The sequence below is a fragment of the Pan troglodytes genome, chromosome 19 (assembly GCF_028858775.2).
Source record: "Pan troglodytes isolate AG18354 chromosome 19, NHGRI_mPanTro3-v2.0_pri, whole genome shotgun sequence".
Classification (NCBI taxonomy): domain Eukaryota; kingdom Metazoa; phylum Chordata; class Mammalia; order Primates; family Hominidae; genus Pan; species Pan troglodytes.
This window is the reverse complement of record NC_072417.2, coordinates 12,020,990-12,041,307: the sequence shown is the minus strand read 5'-3', so window position 1 is coordinate 12,041,307 and position 20,318 is coordinate 12,020,990. Positions and strand designations below refer to the sequence as shown.

At 49.7% G+C, this 20,318-nt stretch overlaps 1 protein-coding gene across 1 annotated transcript in view; it reads left to right on the top strand.

Moving 5' to 3' along the window:
• PITPNA (phosphatidylinositol transfer protein alpha) overlaps positions 1-20,318 on the top strand; it is a 44,853-nt gene that overhangs the window by 2,138 nt on the left and 22,397 nt on the right. The window contains exons 2-6 of the mRNA XM_009431530.3: positions 2,122-2,152; positions 7,505-7,650; positions 12,215-12,306; positions 17,843-17,850; positions 19,231-19,305. Coding sequence (XP_009429805.1) covers positions 2,122-2,152; positions 7,505-7,650; positions 12,215-12,306; positions 17,843-17,850; positions 19,231-19,305 — 352 coding nt within the window. The remainder of the gene's footprint in view (positions 1-2,121; positions 2,153-7,504; positions 7,651-12,214; positions 12,307-17,842; positions 17,851-19,230; positions 19,306-20,318) is intronic.

Here is a 20,318-nt window from a genome sequence, read left to right as displayed (position 1 = left end):
GCTTTTCCCATCCTTCTGATTCTTTTTCCTGTTCCCAAATGAACCCTAGAATCTGTAGAAATCTGTGGTTTTGAAATGAAGGTAGGCAGGGAAAGGAAGGGACCTTCAGAGGAGATCTGAGTGAGGTTTGAAGAGAGGCACTCCGCCCCCGTCTTTGTTCTCCTCCCCTTGAAGCCTGCGAGGGAAAAGTCCAAGGTGCCGGCGATGCAGAGCCTGCCTGGTATCTGCGTTTCCTTCCTGCCCGACTTGTGCCGTGTGTGTGCATCCCTGGGCGGGGGACGGGGGAGGAGCAGGGGCATCCGAGACACTGGCTGTGGCCACAGCGCTGCTGCCCTGGAAAGGGTGCGAGTGAAGGTCACATTAGAGTGAGTGCCGCTCCAGGCCCAGCCCGGCAGTTCCTCTGTGGCCCTGTCCTTTGGAATTGTACCCTATTGCTGCCAAAGTGGTTTTGTTCCTAAGGAGCAAGGGGGCAGTGTCAGAGTGTGCAGCCGTCACGTCAGCAGCCTCAGCGCATCCCGTCAGGAATTGGCCCGTGGCATTCTCTTTTGGGGTGAGACTTGGTTCCCACCCAGCGTCTGCAGGTTGCTCCTGTTGATTTTTCCAACACTTCCTCTAACAGGATTCTGTTTAATTTGATTTCTGCAAAATCTTGGATGTGATTTTGACTGCTGCTCTTGAAGATAAAAGGCTTATTGTTTTCTAGGAAGTTTCTTCTGAGGGTGCAGAAATTCTGGCCTCCAAGTTGGGAGTATTTTTCTGCACCACTGGCTTTCTGTAATGGGAGGGGAGGCTCAGTGGCAGCATGCAATAAACTGGAGGATTGATGTTGTTTGAGTTGCTCTGGAGGAAGGGAGTTGTTAGCAGGCAGTAAAGACTTGGAGCCCATTTTGTTTTTCCTGCTACTTTCCTGCTTGGTGTCTTGCCTTTGAGGTGATGTTTTCCTCAGACCCCTCTGTGTCCTTCTTGCTTCCTGGGGGACCTTTGTGGAACTAGAAAATAGCTGTTTACTAGCCTGGAGCAAGGAGCCTGAGTGGTGAGCCGGCTGCATAAGGAAAGCACAGCAGCTCAAGCTTCCCTAATGCTTCACTAAACATGCAAGACACAAAAGGACCCAGAGGGCTCCAGCAAGGGTCTGGGGACCGAAGATCTAAGCTTGGAAACTGGCTGGACTTGTATGGGTAAAACCAAGAGTTTTTGTCTTAGCTCTCCCGCCTCACAGCTTTGGGCTGGGGCTGGCTGTTGGTCTGCATTTCACATGCCCGGCACCCGGAGAAGTGCTGCTAGCCCTGGCACCTCTGTGGGGTTCTGACCCTGGCGGAGACTTTGCCGGCCACGCCTTCTCCATCAGGTTGCTGGTGGCATCTCCAGCAATTGGTGGTCATTGAGTTGGAGAAGAAGAAAAGAAAATGATAAATTGGGATTCCTTTGGACAGCTCCTGGAGGTCAGGACATAAGTTGAATGCCCTCTTGGTGGCTTTGTGGTAGCAGCTTGGATTGTAATATCCGGCCCCGAGCAGAGATGCCCGGTGTGCGTTCTTAGGGTTCAAGGGGCTTGGTCCCTTCCTGGCCCTTCCCCTGGAGGGCTGTCGTTGGGAGGTTGGGTCCACAGAAATTTAAGTCCCCGGGGCCTCTTGTTTGGGTCTGAATCCTCACCATGATAGGTCCTCCCGTGTTAACCTGTCTTACTAGACTCACTGGCAAGTCTTGTTGGGGGGACGACTCATTGGCAAATTTGGGTGAAGTTTATCATCCATATGTCCAGTTCCGAATGTGAGGTAGAGGCCTGGGAAGTAGCTGGCGGGAGGATAGGTTTGGACTGAATCACAGGGTTCTAACTGGGATGCCTCAAGGTACAGAGGGTCCTGTCCTCAGAGCACTAAGAGGGCCATTCTCTGCGGGGGGGCGGGGGGGTGTTGTCACAGAGTTTAGTGTCTTACACCTCTAGGGCACAGAGGGTCCTATCCTCAGAGCACTCAAAGGGCCATTCTCTGTGGGGTTTTCATCACTGAATTTAGTGTCTTACACAATAGAATGCTGCTGACTGTTTTAGGATGATGCTTTAAAGAGCCTTGAGCAGATTGCACAGCCTAAAGTTGATACTCTCTTTTCCCTTTCTTATAGTCGAGTAATCCTGCCTGTGTCTGTAGATGAGGTAAGTCCTTTTACTTTCTGGTCCATAGTTGTGTGTAACTGTTTGTGACCATTGGCTAAGCTGGGCTCTGAGTGGTTATCCTGTTTATATAGTTTTCTTATTTGTTCTAACATAAATATTTCAACGTGAATTTCGTGGTGCCACTTTCAGTTGAAAAATGGCACTTACTTTGTATATCTGGGTAACTGTGTGCAACCTGCCCCAAGCTGTTGGTATGCTGGATGAGTAGAGATTAAACCAGCCCCTTTTATCTGCTGGGGCTGTGCATGTCTGGGGACCCTTTTTTTTTTTTTTTTTTTTTTTTTTTGAGACGGAGTCTCGCTCAGTTTCCCAGGCTGGAGTGCAGTGGTGCGATCTCCGCTCACTGCAACCTCTGCCTCCTGGGTTCAAGCTATTCTCCTGCCTCAGCCTCCCAAGTAGCTGGGATTACAGGTGTGTGCCACCACACCCGGCTAATTTTTATATCTTTAGTAGAGATGGGCTTTCACCATGTTGGCCAGGCTGGTCTCAAACTCCCGACCTCAAGTGATCCGCCCGCCTCAGCCTCCCAAAGTGTTGGGATTACAGGCGTGAGCCACCACACCCGGCCGGGGACACATTATTGATGGGATCAAGTGTGTGCATTTCTGGGACGTCCATGACTCGGCTGGCAAGTGTGCATGGCTCTTTCTGGTTGTGCAACAAACCAGCAGGGCAGGAAATCTGACCAAGACACAGAACCCTCCTTTTACGAAGGGCAGGGAATAACACATAGGCTTGGCTTGTCCTCTGTCCTTTTATGGTTCCTGGGTCTGACATCCTTGTATGTGGGGATCTGGCAGCAGGATTTGCTGTAAGAAGGTTCATAGGCCATGCTGACTCAGAGTCAGTCTCTTGGACAACGGAACACTGTCACAGAACCTCCCTTGTCTCACTCTTTCTCTGAACTTCTTCCGCTCTCCTCTCCTGGCGCAGCCTTGTTCTTTGCTTCCTTCTGAATTCACAGCCCCACCCCGCCCCAGCTTCCAGTTAAACTCGAGTTTGGGTGAGGTTCGTCAGCCAGTATAGTGCCTCTCGTCACTGGGCTCCGTCTCTCTTTCCTGCAGTGTCAGCATGAAGCTCCTGCGATAACTTCCACTCTGTTCCCAATATGAACTGCACCTTTGAAAAATGAAATCAGGCCAGCAGAGCCTGCAGCACGTTTAGTTGAGACAGACATCCAGGCTTGTTGGCCCCCGAGAGGGGTGGGCAGACACTGGCCCTTTAGAGGACTGCCTCCAGGGGTGGGCTACATATCTGATAAGAGCTGTGGGGACCTGGGGAGGGGGCCAGAGGTGGGCCTTGACCGTGATCTTGGGGTTCTGGGAAGGGCAGAAACGAGAAACGAGACTGGGGAACCTGGGAACCAGGGAGAATGAGGGAATGGCTGGGTAGATGGCTCTAATCCCTGTAGGCACTGGGGATGTACCTGGGGCCTGAGAACCAGGTGCCTGGGCTGACAGGTGTTGGCTTGGAAGGGTCTTGTTAACCCACCTGCTTTGGCCATGCTGTCTTTATTTTTTTTATTTTATAATATTTATTTTAAATAGTGGAGATAGGGTCTCACTCTGTTGTCCAGGCTGGTCTTGCCTCAAGTAGTCCTCCTGCCTCAGCCTCCCAGAGTGCTGGGATTACAGATGTCAACCACTTCACCCAGCCTGTGCTGTCTTTATTGAAAATAGCAAGCGATGATTTTCCAAACCAGAAGGCCAAGCAGGAAAGCCCAGCGCGTCCCTTGCCCTCAAACTCAGCTCTTGGGGAGGTGTCCAGTGACGTCCTCTCTGCTGTACAGGATGATCCCACCCCGACCGTTAGGAAGATGTGCCCCAGGAACTCGGGATTTCCTTAGCATGGTGATTAGGGGTGAAATGGATCCTTTGATAGGGAGTTTCTTGATGGAACGAAGGGCGAGAGTGTCTCTGAGAAGTGCTGCAGACCAAGGAGGGCCAGCTTGTCCTGGAGCACCTGGGGCTGTTCTTGGAGTAAGGCTGAAGGGCCAGACACTGATGGCTTATGGTGGGGCCAAGACTGGAAGGAAAGGGGAACTTCCACCTTGAGAGCATCCACAGTTGGCGGGTTTTCACTTGTGATGGTTTTTCTGCAGCATTGAGGAAGTGGTGGGGCGGAGTTGAGTAATCAGAGCCTGAAGTCTAAGCAGAAGCTTGGGAAGTGAGTGCTGATCAGGATTCAACTGTCTGCCTGGCGGTGGTCAGCCCGTTCTCAGCAAGAAACCATTGACAAGAAAGTACCACGTGGCCTGGGTAGGGTCGAAGCGGAACTTAGTTTCAGAGAATTAGAAAAATCTTGGAGGGGAAGGCCGAAGAAGAAACAATTCATGATCAACCTTCTCAGAGTCTTTGTCAGTAACCCCATCCCCATCCTGACTTACAGTTCCTATGGGAACAGCTCAGCATCTTGTGACTGGTGGATTCGCTTCCTAAATTGGAGGCCATGACTTGAGGCCTTTGCAGTTTTCTGATTTAGGGGAAAGTGAAGAAAGAGAAAGAGAAGGTCATGCCTTTGTAATCATTCCGATGGCCTGCATCAATATTTTGGGGGCAGAATTAGCTTCTGGGTGGCCAGAGCCTTTGGTCTAACCTTGAGTGTCTGGGCGTTGTGCAGCAGAGCGAGAAAGCCCTGGCTGTTTGACGGGGTGTGTCCACCAGTGCTTCCTGGCACAGGTCGGCCGGGCTGCTTCACTTCTTGTTTCCAGAGATTCACGGCACCAGTCCCCCTCTGGTACCTAGCCCGACAGGGCCATGTTGGTGGGACCAAAGCTGTACTGTTGTTTATGACGTGTTTCATGTCGGTATTTCAGGCCCACCCACTGGGCTCCCCCTCCCCGATTGCCAAAGTGGTGGAGTCTGTTTTTCTTAGTTGAATGTCTTAGTTCTCTGGGACAGGTGAACAGATCTCAAGAGCAAGGAACATCATCGCAGGTCTGAGGAGGCTAGAGTCCCAGTCCTGTTGGAGTTTTTTAAATCTCATTTAATGATCTGACCCTCCCACTCCTATCTCCGCCCCATCCGAGTCTGGCTGCTTTCCCAGGGGGCAGAGCAGCTGTGCCAAAAGGAACTCTAACGTGAAAAGCGCCCTTCACTTGTAGCTTGTGCAGGCCAGTCTTGCTTACCCCTTTAGATTAACAAAACTGCCTTCACTTGTCTCATTGGGATTAAAGGATCAGAATATCAAGAGAGATTGAAGGGGGAAGATGCCAGCCAACAGGCTGATCCTCTTAGAACCTGCCCTCTGATTCCTGCAGCTGAAGAGAAACCAAATGAAGGCGATTAGTCTCTGCCTGGGGGCCCCCCTTCCCAAGTGGTACCACTAGCTGGGAACCTCGCCCCCTCCACCAGGCCCTCTCCCCAGCCTGTCCTTTAGGATTGCTGAGTCAGTGGTTAGATGTTCTTACGGCTCTTCTCTGAAACGGAGTTACTGCTCCTCCTTAGGCACCCCTGGCTCAGCCAAGCCCTGGCCCACCTGACGGGTTTTCATGTGTGCCTAGCTGGGTGGTGGACTTGGAGAGGCACAGGGACAGCTTGGGGCTCCAGGGGGGCATTGAGGTGCACTGATGCAGCTTAGGATTAGCAAGGTCAAGGTGACTGGCTTTCACCCAAATGTTCCTCTTTATGGATTTCACTGAGCCTCGATTGCTGCCCCTTTTCATGGCATTTTGTTCTGGGATTTTGCTTTGAAAGTTAGGGCTCTTTCAGCCTTGTGAGCAGTGAATTGTCCTCGTCCTCTGCTTCACCTTCCAGAGTTTGCCCAGAAATTTCCCTGCAGTGCTTAGGAAGCTGCCTGGTAGAGCAGGTTTCTAAGTTTGAGGCGAAGCAGCTCTGGAAGCTGCCTCTGTCCTTGCTGTTGGAGGCAGTGATTTAAGTAGCAGTTGCCTAGAGATACATCCTTTCCGTTTTAATCTCAAAGAGAGAAAAACCCAGTCCCTGTAATCCCAGCTACTTCGGAGGCTGAGGCGGGAGGCAGGAGAATCACTTGAACCCAGGAGGCGGAGTTTGCAGTGACCTGAGATCGTACCACTGTGCTCCAGCCTGGAGACAGAGCAAGACTCTGTCTAAAAAAAAAAAAAAAAAAAAAATAGAGAAACACCCTTGTCTTCCCCCCGGGGGTGCCAGGAGTTGGGCATAGAGCTCGAGGAAACCCTTTGTCCCCCTCCACCCCCCAGCATGTTGGGTAATCCCATAGCTTTTTTCCTTTTTCTCATACTCCCTAAGCAGCCATGCCTGATTAGCACGGGCAGCGGTAGGAAAGACACATCCGTTGGTGTAGACATAACTTCCTGCCTCAAATGTTGCTGTTCATTTTCTTTTCACCTTATTTTCTCCTCTGGACAGCTTCTCAGAGAAGAAGGCGGAAGGGCTAAGTCTGGGCACTGCCTAGGTCATTGGCCCATCCTGACAGGGTCAGAGGAGGCCAATCATGTTGACTGGTGACTTGATAGGGTGGCATGTGACCCAAATAAAGGAAAACTAGGTTTTTGCCATGTAGTAAGTGCTAACACAGAGGGTGCACCCAGCTGGCACAGACTGTGGGGCAGGAATCTGTACTATTTCATGTGGGAAGCAGGAATACTTGCTTGGCCCCACCAGGAATCTGGAAAATGTCAAGAGGTTTCATTGCCTGAAAGAGCTACTTGCGGGGTGAGGAGAGGCCTAAGACTAGAGAAGAAGCGAGTAGATGAGCCAGTTTTACGATAGAGGTTGCGGATTTCACAGAGCGCTGAGCACCTTTCTTTGACAAGAAATCAAGTCTTAGGATCTATTTAAATGGGTGAGATCAAGTGATTTCTAGCAACCAACCTAGGTCTTCTGGGGTCTTAATACCAGAAGCAGGCTTAGCACAAAAGCTCCTTTGGACTGTAATCTGTTTTCTGCATGGTGGTGTGAGGTTAAGTAGATTCACCTGCCTCTTTAAATCCTGACGGATTGACTGGGAACGGTGGCTCATGCTTATAATCTCAGCACTTTGGCAGGCCAAGGTGGGAGGATGGCTTGAGACCAGGAGTTTTGAGACCAGCCTGGGCAACATAGCAAGTCCCTGTCTCTACCAAAAAAAATAAATAAATAAAAATAAACCCTGATGGATGGTGTGAAAATGAGAAGGATGAACTAAACACGTCTGATGGGTCAAGAGGGGCCATGGAGCAGCACTGTCAGTTGCTTTGGGTGGGTTTGGGCAAGGCCTGATGTGAAACTCCAGAACCAGCTCCTGCATGAGGAGACCCCAGGGAGATCCAGTTAGACACTTACTGGCAGCTGGATTACGTGTAACCGTTGAGAAGGGTCCGTGTTGAGAATAACATCTGTCTCTGTCCTTTAGTATCAAGTGGGGCAGCTGTATTCTGTGGCTGAGGCCAGTAAAAATGAAACGGGTGGTGGCGAAGGCGTGGAGGTCCTGGTGAATGAGCCCTACGAGAAGGACGGTGAGAAAGGCCAGTACACACACAAGATCTACCACCTGCAGAGGTACGCGGCACAGGCAGCGGGGCCGGATGCTGGCTTTCGTGTGTGTGTGAATGAGTGTTATTTCCTTTATTGTTTTATATAGATGGGATTATACTAATTGTTATATCCTAACAATTAATAGTTATATACTGACTGTATAAATGTTATACTCACATTTATATAGATGGGAATATACTATTCCTTTTTTGTTGTTACTTATCATGGCCTCCTCTCCCAGCCTGTTCTGTCTGCCTCGGTCTCTGAAGTCCGTGTAGGATTCACAGTATCATGGGGGACAGAAGTGCTATAGGTTGTTGAACCCTCCTGTCTTGACGCATATTTCTAGTCATTTCCAGATGCCTACATAATCCAGTAAAACTCCTTCTGTGTAAATCTTCTGATGTACTTGTATATGCAGATTTTTAGCAAATATTCCTAAAATTGAATTCCTAGAATTGCTGGGCTGGTAGGGTTTTTAATTCTGATATCGTGAAATCGATCGCTAGAGAAATTTTGGTACCTCTCTTTGGATCAAAGGCATCAGTATTTTTAAATTAAGCTTGAACTGATTTGTGTACTGGAATCCATATCAAACTACACAAATTTGCTAAATCCCTAACCAAAACAGTAATGTTTCAGCAAACTGTGAGCAGACCCAAAGGGCGTTGATGATATTAATTATACATCAGCTTGAGTGGGAGTCAAACCAAGCTAGTTTTAGAAGCTATCCAGAACTGGTAAAGGTAAACCTGAATCTTTTTAAAAATTGTGATAAAGTACACATAACATAAAATTCACCATTTTAACCATTTTTAAGTATACAGTTCAGTGACATTAAGTCCATACACACTGCTGTGAAACTGAAACCTGGATCTTAATTTCTAGTCTCTAAACTGAACTGAAATCAATTGACTTTCATTTGGAAAAAGCCCCACTTCACTGTGGTCTGTCACTTTGATGGTGTCAGAGGGTCCAGGACCTCAGTGCCAGGGTGCGAGGAGAGCAGTGCTGTGCAGTGGGGAGGAACCTCACCATCACCCAGTCTCCTCGCCAGAGGGTCCAGGACCTCAGTACCGGGGTGCGAGGAGAGCAGCGCTGTCCAGCAGGGAGGAGTCTCACCATCACCCAGTCTCCTCACCGTCACCCAGTCTCCTCGCCAGAGGGTCCAGGACCTCAGTGCCGGGGTGCGAGGAGAGCAGTGCTGTCCAGTGGGGAGGAACCTCACCATCACTCAGTCTCCTCACCAGCACACTTTTTCTCCATGTCTCGTTTTGCTCCTCCTCTGGTATTTGTATTTCTTAAAGAGGATTTTGAAAAGAGATGGTGAAGTTGGTATTTTAGGTAGAAGGGACCAATTGTTTCCTCAAGACTAAGTTGGTCCAACCAAACTGACAGAGACGAGGTCTCTACATATAAAAGATGGAACCTGGCTGGGTGCTTCGGGGACTCACGCCTGTAATCCCAGCACTTTGGGAGGCCGAGACGGACAGATCACTTGAGGTCAGGAGTTTGAGACCAGCCTGGGCAACATAGCGAGACTCCATCTCTACAAAAAATAAACAAAATTAGGCAGGTGTGGTGGCGAGTGTCTGTAGTCCTGTCTACTCAGGAGGCTGAGGTGGAAGGATCACCTGAGCCCAAGAGGTCAGGGCTGCAGTAAGCCATGGTCATGCCACTGCACTCCAGCCTGGGCCACAGAATGAGATCCCGCCTGTCTCTTACAAAAAAAAAAAGAAAAAAAAGAAAAAGAAAAGGCCAGCAGTGACTGCCACCACTACCTCTCCCCATGGTGACAAGAGAAGCTTTACTGTGTCAGCCATCTGGCTGCCCAAAGCAGAAAGCAGAGCTCCCCTGCAGTACTCTCACTCGCCCTTCTTACCGCATCAGGTCCCACTGACTCCGCCCTGCAACACTCTCACTTGCCCTTCGTGTCCCATCAGGTCCCGCTGACTCCGCCCCGCAACACTCTCACTCGCCCTTCGTGTCCCATCAGGTCCTGCTGACTCCATCTCCTCAGTGTCTCCAACATGTCCCTTCCTTGCCACCTCTTGCCTGGATTACTACAGCAGCTTCTAATGAGTCTCCCTGCCTTTCAGTTCTCTGCACCGCTTCAAGTGTTCAGTCTGGATGGTCTGTCACTCCCAGCGCCAAAACTGCTGATGGCTTCCCTTTGCCTTCAGGACGAAGTCTGTGCTGTCTGACATAACTTACAGGACCTTTTAGCCAGCCTGGGCAACATAGCAAGACCCTGTCTCTACCAGAAAATACAAAAATGAGCCAGGCATAGTGGTGTGCACCTGTAGTCCCAGCTACTTGGGAGGCTGAGGTGGGAGGATCACCTGAGCCCAGGAAGTCAAGGCTGCCAGTGAGCCATGATCACACCACTGCACTCCAGCCTGGGCCACAGAGTGAGACCCTGTCTCAAAAAAAAAACAAAAAAATCTTTTAGGATCCAGCTTCAAGTGTCTCCTTGAATTCCCCACCTTGTACCTGCACCGGTTACTCTGAACTTCTCCCTCTTTTCTCCAGCTTTTCCCAACCCACTCCCATCTGTCTCTTAGCTTAGCCCCACTCATTGTCCCATGTGTTGGTTCATCCTGACTTTCCCCGCAGAGCCTGCCCGGTGCACTGCATGTCCCCCACTGTGTTCTCACAGCACTCCGCCACCCAGGGCCCTGTGCCCACCCCATTATGGCATGAACTTACAGTGTTGTGCTTGGCCTTGTCTAGTTACACGCCCCAGTAGACCGGAAACTCCTTGAGGGTGGGAGCCACATCTGTTTGGTTTCTATGTGTGTCCCCCTGCCTGGACCTAGAAATACTCGCCTGAATTGGGATGGCAGTGAGTTCGTGAATCACAGAGGCCGCCCCAAGTGCTCCAGGTTAGCTCTCTGCTCTAGTTAGCTCTTCTTTCTTAGGCCTGAGGCACTAAAGCTGATGAGGTTGCCAGAGCTTGCCAAAGACTGGATAGATTATCTGTTAGAAACCAAGGACGGCTGGGCGCGGTGGCTCACGCCTGTAATCCCCGCACTTTAGGAGGCTGAGGCGGGCAGATTGCCCGAGGTCAGGAGTTCGAGACCAGCCTGGCCTACATGACAAAACCCCATCTCTACCAAAAATACAAAAATTAGCTGGGCGTGGTGGCGCATGCCTGTAGTCCCAGCTACTTAGGAGGCTGAGGAAGGAGGATTGCTGGAACCCAGGAGATGGAGGAAGCAATGAGCTGAGGTCGTGCCACTGCACTCCAGCCTGGCGACAGAGCAAGGCTCCATCTCAAAAAACAAAAACAAACAAAAAAAAGGAAAAGGAATATATGTACCATTTTCATTTTAATTTTAAAAAATCTTTCTAGGCCAGGCACGGTGGCTCACGCCACTGTAATCTCAGCACTTTGGGAGGCTGAGGTGGGCAGATCATGAGCTCAGGAGATTGAGACCATCCTGTCTAACATGGTGAAACCCTGTCTTTACTAAAAATACAAAAAATTAGCCGGGCGTGGTGGCGGGAACCTGTAGTCCCAGCTACTCGGGAGGCTGAGGCAGGAGAATCTCTTGAATCTGGGAGGAGGAGCTTGCAGTGAGCCGAGATCGAGCCACTACACTCCAGCTTGGGTGACACAGCAAGACTGTCTCAAAAAAAAAAAAAAAAAAAAATTCTAAATGTTTTCCTACTCCGTCAAACCACACACCTACCAAAAAAAAAAAAAGGGGGGGGGGCTTATACTGTACATGTTGTTCTGTAACCTGAGATAAGAATTGAGTAGAAGAGGCCGGGCGCGGTGGCTCATGCCTGTAATCCCAGCACCGTGGGAGGCCAAGGCAGGTGGATCACGAGGTCAGGAGTTCAAGACCAGCCTGGCCAACATGGTGAAACCCTGTCTCTACTAAAAATATAAAAATTAGCTGGGCGTGGTGGCGCATGCCTGTAATCCCAGCTACTCAAGAGGCTGAGGCAGGAGAATCGCTTGAACTGGGACCCAGGAGGTGGAGGTTGCAGTTACCCGAGATCGCAGCACTGCACTCCAGCCTGGGCGACAAAGGGAGACTCCGTCTCAAACAAACAAACAAAAAAAAAGAATTGAGTAGAAGAAAATACTTTGTCCTGGGAGGCAAATGGTTCTAGGCCCTCCTGGCCTCTCAGAGCTGATGAAAGCAGATCAGATAATCCTGGATCCCAAACCCAAGTTAGTCGGCTAGTTACCCTGGCCCTAAACCGAGACTGGTTCATGCTTGGAGGCATCTCCTTTGTGTTTTTCTTGCACCTTGTAGTATAATGCCCTGGGCCCAGCAAGCTCTGGAAAAATGTGTAATGCTGATGGAAGGGGTGATGAGCCACAGCAGGTAGCCTGGGGTCTCCTGTGCGGTCCTGTTTCTGGTGGCTGGTGGGGCACGTTGTGGGTGTGTGTTAGGAGCCAGCCAAGGTGGGGTGTCAGGCTCTCATACGTAATTTCTCACTCCCACCAGTAACCTGCTCATTGCATGGAAACTTGCTTGTCAGCTCCCCATGAAGAAGCTGGATCTGAAAAGCCTCTTGTCTCCTTTCTCTCTTCCATTTCTCTTTATACCCCTTTTTTCCCCCGCTATAGCAAAGTACCCACGTTTGTTCGAATGCTGGCCCCAGAGGGAGCCCTGAATATACACGAGAAAGCCTGGAATGCTTACCCCTACTGCAGAACCGGTGAGTGCAGCCGGGGCCACATCGGCCAGGCAGGGGCGGGCAGCAGAGCTGTGGGTCCCACCTGCATGTTCCGGATTAGGCCAGGGAAAGGCTTGGGCTGGGTCCCTTCCGGCTGATGGTGGGTATCAGTGCTGTGTCCAGCACAGCTTGGTGGACAGCAGGGTGAGAAGCACCGGTCGTCACGGCCTGAAGCACAGAGCCAGTCTCTCACTTGGGGATGCTGCGATTTTGATTATTGTTATTCATTATAACATTTTAGTATATTTTTCTAGTCATTTTTGTTTATTTATTTATTTTTTGGGAGATGGAGTCTCACTCTGTTGCCCAGACTGGAGCACAGTGGCGTGATCTCGGCTCACTGCAACCTCTGGCTCCTGGGTTCAAGCAATTCTGCTGCCTCAGCCTCCCGAGTAGCTGGGACGACAGGCGCATACCGCCACGCCTGGCTAATTTTTTGTATTTTAGTAGAGACAGAGTTTCACCATGTTGCCCAGGCTGGTCTCGACTTCCTGACCTCAGGTGATCCGCCCACCTTGGCCTCCCAAAGTGCTGGGATTACAGGTGTGAGCCACTGTGCCCAGCCCAGACACATTTTCTAGAAAAATTTTAGATCATTACTATTTATTTTATTATTATTATTTTTTTGAGATGGAGCCTGGCTCTGTTGCCTAGGCTGGAGAGCAATGGCACAATCTCGGCTCACTGCAAACTCCGCCTCCTGGGTTCAAGCGATTCTCGTGCCCCAGCCATACAAGTAGCTGGAATTACAGGCATACACCACCATGCCCGGCTAATTTTTGTATTTTTAGTAGAGACGGGGTTTCACCATGTTGGCCAGGCTGGTCTCGAACTCCTGACTTCAAGTGATCCACCTGCCTCGGCCTCCCAAAATGCTGGGATTACTAATATGATTACTAATTTTTTAATTGCTTTTTTTGTCTCACTCTGTTGTCCAGGCTGGTGTCCAGTGGCACAACCACAGCTCACTGCAGCCTTAACCTCCCAGGCTCAAGTGATCCTTCTGCCTCAGCCTCCCAAATACCTGGGACTATAGGCATATGCCATCATGTCCGGCTAGGTTTTTTTTTTTTTTTTTTTTTTTGGAGAGATGGGGTCTCACCATGTTGCCCAGGCTGGTCTCAAATTCCTGGGCTCAAGCGATCCTCCCACCTTGGCCTCCCAAAGTGCTGGCGTTACAGGCATGAGCCACTGTGCCTGGCGTAAGTTTCTCATTTTTCTTCAGTGAATGGATAACATTTTCCTTGTCACTAAGGTGTCTGGTGTTTTGTTTTGTTTTGTTTTTTAATTTATAATAGCTGCATAGTATTCCATCATATGAATGAACTGTGGCTTCTGCTGAAACAGCATGTTCTGTAATTGAGGATACAGTTATAATTATTTTCTTAATCTTGGCCAGTCTCCTGCATAGAGTTTCTTGAAAGGAAAGGAAAGATTTGAACCTCCACAGAGAACTTTCTATTCTAGTCCAGACATTCTTAAATTTCTTTTGAGTGATTCAGATTCTTAGCCTTCCAAGATTCCTAGGTTTCCAGGGCCATCTAGGAATAGACCTGTTGGGAGGGCCTAAGCTGGTACTGATTCATAACCCTGGGGAGTCCTGAGAGGTCCCCTGGCACTTGTCTGTGAGGTAGGTGACCTTTCCTCCCACCAGCCTCCATGTGTGGGTACAGACAGTGTTGAGCTGTGGGATCCTTCCACCAGCCTCCATGTGTGGGTACAGTGTTGAGCTGTGGGATCCTTCCAGCAGCCTCCATGTGTGGGTACAGTGTTGGGCTGCGGGGTCCTCCCACCAGCCTCTGCTGACCTGTCCTCCTGCACTTGCTTTCTTTGTTGGCACCTGGTACTCCCTAGAGTCTGATGAGTCTGGGATCCTTACGTGACGCATATCACCCTTATCCTGTGGACTTTGGGAATGACTGCAATCCAGAACACGGGGTCATTGCTCTTTCCAACCCTCAGTGGCCCCAAACAGGTTCAGGGACCTTGTATCAGGAGATTTGTGGTCATTGGTGGGGTCTGGGATGTGTAACCCTTAGAGTTTTCTTGCTGTAGCTGAAATGCAGCCCTCCCCACTCCTTAAGCACTGAACCGGAAGTGACCCTTAGAGTTTTCTTGCTGTAGCTGAAATGCAGCCATCCCCACTCCCTAAGCACTGGGCCAGAAGTTAGACCCTTAGAGTTTTCTTGCTGTAGCTGAAGCGCAGCCCTCCCTACTCCCTAAGCACTGGGCTGGAAGTTAGATTCTTGGAAATGAGGCATGCACAAATGTTCGTAAAAGACAGGGTCGGGCACGGTGGCTCATGCCTGTAATCCTAGCACTTTGGGAGGCTGAGGCAGGCGGATTACTTGAGGTCAGGAGTTCAAGACCGGCCTGGCTAACTTGGTGAAACCCCGTTTCTACTAAAAATACAAAAAGTTATCCGGGCGTGGTGGTGCATGCCTGTAACCCCAGCTACTTGGGAGGCTGAGGCAGGAGAATCGCTTGAACCTGGGAGGCAGAGGTTACAGTGAGCCGAGATCGTGCCATTCCACTCCAGCTTGGACAACAAGAGCAAAACTCCGTTTATTTAAAAAAAAAAAAAAAAAAAGGCAGTATGCAGTGTGGCTGGGTGTGTCTGGTCTAGGGCCAAAGGTGGATTTTCTTGATGTCTAAGAGAGTCGCAGTGAGCATGTGTTGCAAGAACCTTAGCCAACTTGGCATAAAGGAGGCAAACGGATAGTGTGGACATCTCCCTGCCTGGGGCAGGGTTCTGGGTACACAGCTTGTGCCAACTGAGAGATGCCCCTGTTCTCTGTGTCATTCTGGGAAGAGTGTTGCGGCTGACATGGGCATTTTTCTGCACATTAAATGTTCATATATTGATCCTTGGCCAAAAGAAAAGAAAAACATAATTTCTGTATCAGCACCATGCACTAACCAGTTGCGCCACTGGAGCTCCACTGGAAAAATATAATTTCTAAATATTTCATGGAGACAGGGAGTAGGGGAAGGAAGGTTGGTTTCCTCAGTGGGTGCTGACCTCCTATTCAGGATACACCTTCACACAGAATGGATATGTTGAATCTTAGATCTGTTTAGTTAGACACTTGCTCTTTTAAAATAAGAGATACAAGCAGGCAAGGAAGGCTACTTTCCAGTTCCCTCTGGGGGCTGATGGGAGAGAGGTTATTAGTTCAGACATCTTAGCTTGGCCTCAGTAGATCCAAGTTTGAAGGAAGATAGATGAAGGAGCATGAAGTAAAATGCCTCATGGCTTTTGGAAGGCTCTTCCTTTCTCTGAGTGGAGTGAAAACAGATTGGGACACCCTGGTAATGATCAACTCTTGCTGTTCTTAGCTTGTTTCCCTCTCTCTTTTTCCCTTGAAGCTGATGGGATGGGCTGGAAGTGAGGAGAGGGTAAGATAGGAGTTGGTCTGTGAATGAATGAAAGTGGGAAAAGGAAAAGAAAGTTTGTTTCTCCTTCCATCTCTTCCTGGAGCCATAGTCCTCGGCTGGATACAGTATCACTAAGCCATGCTTTTATTTATTTATTTTAAATTTTTTTATTTTTTGAGACAGAGTCTCATTCTGTCACCCAGGCTGGAACACAGTGGTGCAATCTCGGCTCACTGCAACCTCCGCCTCCTAGGTTTAAGCAATTCTCCTGCCTCAGCCTCCCAACAGACAGTGTTGGGCTGTGGGGTCCTCCTCCTGTCAGCCTCCATGTGTAGGTACAGTGCCTGGGATTACAGGCATGCGCCACCACACCCGGCTAATTTTTATATTTTTAGTAGAAACGAGGTTTCACCATGTTGGCCAAGCTGGTCTCGAACTCCTGACCTCAGGTGATCCGCCTGCCTTGGCCTCCCAAAGTGCTGGGATTCCAGGCAGGAGCCACCGTGCCCGGCCCTGCCATGCATTTAAAATGCCTTATTAGTCTCATTTGGAAATCTCTGCTCTCCCACTGCAAAAGATTTCCTGCGGCTTTTCTGTGTACTTCGGGTTACAGTTTGAACAACAGGGAATACTGGAATGCAGAGGTGTTTGAGGGCCTGGGAGGGCTGGAGAAGGTTTGGGGAGGATTGTTTGATCACCCAAGTTTGCATGAAAAGGTCAGCAAGGGCTGTCACCCTCATGATTTCGGAAAACCAGTTTGTCAGAACTGAGTGGACCTGTCTCTCCGGGTCTCACAAAGATGAATGTGTAAAAACCCCAACGCCAGTCTATGAAGTTACACTAAAACGCAGAATTGCTGCCGAAACCGGACATTCCCGTTCGATGATCAGGGCATTCTTTTCTTGTGGATTCTTCTACATGAGAAACCAAATTATAATCAGAATGCCAATGTGTGGCAAAGAATGTCCGCTTGGCTGAGTGATCAGATTCTTGGGTCCATTGATGAGCACGTCTCGGAGAGGCCGAACTAGGAGAGACTTTCTCAGAGGAGATAGATTCAAAAAAGGTGCTTAGTTGGAGAAGTTTAGTGGCTGGTGTCATCAGACCAGGCCATCCTGGCACTGCTGCCCCCACTCCAGGGATGGCGCTGCCAGAGATGCCACATGCGGGGGCTGGGGCTCCGGGGCCCACCACGGCACAGGAGAATTTCTGCTGACGAGGTACTATACCCATGATTTCCTTTTCTTATTCTAACATGGTTTTCTTGAAGCTGCTAACAGGGCAGTTATTTCAGTGTAGGCCTTTCAGTTGTAATCTTAATCTGGTGCTTCCTTCTAAGTGTCTTTCGTTGGGTGTGGGGGAATTACCGACAGTCTTTTGGGTTATTTCTGTGCGCGATGGCTCTTACTCTTTATATTTCAACTTTGCCTCATGTTGTGCTCAGGGGTCACCTTAACTTCAGTTCTGGAGTTTGTTACCCCACACACTCTACAACATGGCAGTGGGGCAGCCAGCAGAAGTGGACATAGGTCCTAAATTCAGAGGGTACAGAATGAACCGGGCGGTCTCAGGAGCAGAGCTAGTCCGTTCCCCAGTGACATGAGAGCTGCAGTCATTTTCTCTGATAAATAATTGAACCATGCTTTCTAAGGGGTTCCCATTACAATGAGCAGGAGTGCAGAGCCTGGGAGGTTTGATTACAGCGAGAGGAAGGGTGCAGGAGGCAGATACAGTGCATGGCCAAAGCACCCTGCTCTGTGTCCCGGGAGGTAGAGGCTGGGGTAGGGGTGGGAGGCGCCCGAGAACGCTCTGATGCCAGAGTGATGAGTTGCGGCACCTCTGCTGATCAGAGCTGGTCCCTGTCAGTGCCCTGCTGAAAAGAATCCCAAGAAGCCCATAGCGGCGTCGCTTTAATTAAATTCCCTGTTTGGTTTTTTGGGATGTTTGTCTGAGTGAAATTTGAGGGTTGGTGCGTTAAGGTATTTCTGACTCACTGGGGCTTGGAGGTGACCGTGGAATAAGCCACAGGGAGTAAAGTACACTCTGCCATTTGTCCTCCTTGTGGGGGGTGGGGGGCAGATATTTCTTCATCTTCATTAATCTTTTTCTCTCTTCTTTCCATGTCCTTGCCTCGGAGCAGTTATTACAGTAAGTATTGTCAAGGGGGTTGGAACTGTAGATGATGTATAAGAACAGGAGAGAGAAAAATGTAACTGCACTGGTGGTCTTGGGTGTTCTTTCCCTTGGCTGATGTTTGGAGTTGCTGAGGCTCAGTCCTGTCAGTGGCCTAACAGGGAACCTGTTAACTGGCATGATGACCTCCTGCTTTAAGCTGCATTGGCCTGTGGCTCCATCAAGTGCATCCTGGCTGTGGGTCTGACATGGACACAGTGGCTCGAGGCCCTGCCTCCCCAGGTCACACCTTTTCAAGGTTGTAGAGAGAGCTCCATTCAACTGACCTGACCGACATCCCTTCCCCATCTGTGCATCTGTCGACCCCACTGAGCACTGATCCTTGGCAAAGTCGTGAAGTCAGCGGGGTTTCTCTTCCACAGCCGTCCCCTCTGTCATTGCCCACCCGCCCGCCATTCAGCACACTCATCTGAGTGCTTTGTCCCTGCCGGTAAACACTGGCTGTCTCTGGGAAACTGGTTCCTGCTGAGGCGTTAATGGGTTAATGTGTTCCTCCTTTGAGAAGTTCCAATTTTTAAGAAGCGGGAAGGGAGGGAGGGAGGCAATAATTAGCTTGAAGGGTTCAGTTACTGAGAAGAAAACTTAAGGCCTTAGCCACAGGCTAGTTGGAGGGAAAGGGGCCATGGTGAGTATCTTTGATGGGTTAGGAAGTCTTCTGTGCTCTTTCCACACTGCTTACTACCCCGAGTGGCTAAATGCATGGATTCTGAAGTCAGACAAAACTGTTTTGAGGCCCAACTGTGTCATGATCTCTGTGACTTTTTTTTTTTTTCTCGAAACGGAGTCTTGCTGTTGTTTCCTAGGCTGGAGTGCAGTGGTGCAATCTCGGCTCCCTGCAACCTCTGCCTCCTGGGTTCAGGCGATTCTCCTGCCTCAGCCTCCCGAGTAGCTGGGATTACAGGCACCCGCCACCATGCCTGGATAATTTTTGTATTTTTAGTAGAGACGGGTTTCACCATTGTTGGCCAGACTGGTCTCGATCTTGTGACCTCAAGTGATCCACCCGCCTCGGCCTCCCAAAGTGCTGAGATGACAGGCGTGAGCCACCATGCCTGGCCCGATCTCTGTGACTTTGGTTAAGTCACCTAACCTCTTTGAACCTCATCTGTAAAATGAGGGTGATTCTACAGAGCTCTCAGGCTGGGGTGAGGATTGAATGGGATAATACATGCCTAGTGTGTCATGGGCTCCCAGTCAAGTTAACTGTTATTACAAGGCAGAGGCTGGAATCTCCTAGCTGCCCATGATCCAGTAATGCCCATCTCCAGTAATGGGAGATGGTTACTCTCAACTGTGAACCTAGTGACTTTCATGTATTTTTTTTCCTTCTTCCAGAATGAGTACATGAAAGAAGACTTTCTGATTAAAATTGAAACCTGGCACAAACCAGATCTTGGCACGCAGGAGAATGTGAGTAGTAGTTCCCAAAAGCCCCAGGGGTGAGGTCTTGAGTCTCTGCCTTGTAGCCTCTCCAGCGCTACCATGGGGTCCTCTCTGTGGTCCTCTTTTGCCTGGCCGGGAAGGCAGTGGCCTCTGCCTAGACCTGTCTTACCAGCATGGGATTGCTGTGTCTCTGGTTTGCAAAATGTGGTCTCTGGAACTTTTTATGGGGCCTTCTCGTACTGCTTGGATTGGTGCAGTTCCTGGTACATGGGAGCTATCTCTTTAAAAGACCAAAATTACAGTTTTCTATAGAGCACAATTTGCAGTAACTCCCAAAAAATAAAATACACCTATCCTTTAGCATTTCCATGCCCAAGAATTTAGACAGTTATTTTCACATGTGTGAAATAACATATATACAAGGAGACTCATTGCAGTCTTCTTTGTGTAGCCAAAGATCAAAAACAATGTAAGACCATCCTGGGCAACATAACAAGACTCTGTCTCTACCAAAAATAAAAAAAGAATTAGCTGGGCATGGTGGTATGTGCCTGTGGTCCCAGCTACTCTGGAGGCCAAGGCTGGAGATCATTTGAGGCTGGAAAGTCAAGGCTGCAGTGAGCTGTGACTGCACCACCACACTCTAGCCTGGGCAACAGAGTGACACCCTGTCTCCAAAAACAAAAAACAACATAAGAGCCCGTTAGACCGGGCGCGGTGGCTCACGCCTGTAATCCCAGCACTTTGGGAGGCCGAGGCAGGCGGATCACGAGGTCAGGAGATCGAGACCATCCTGGCTAACATGGTGAAACCCTGTCCCTACTAAAAATACAAAACAGCCAGGCTTTATGGCGGGGACCTGTAGTCCCAGCTACTCAGGAGGCTGAGGCAGGAGAATGGCGTGAACCCGGGAGTCGAAGCTTGCAGTGAGCCGAGATCACGCCACTGTACTCCAACTTGGGTGACAGAGCGAGACACTGTCTTAAAAAAAAAAAAGAAAAAAAATAAAAGGCCCGTTAGTAGGACAACGTTAAATGCAT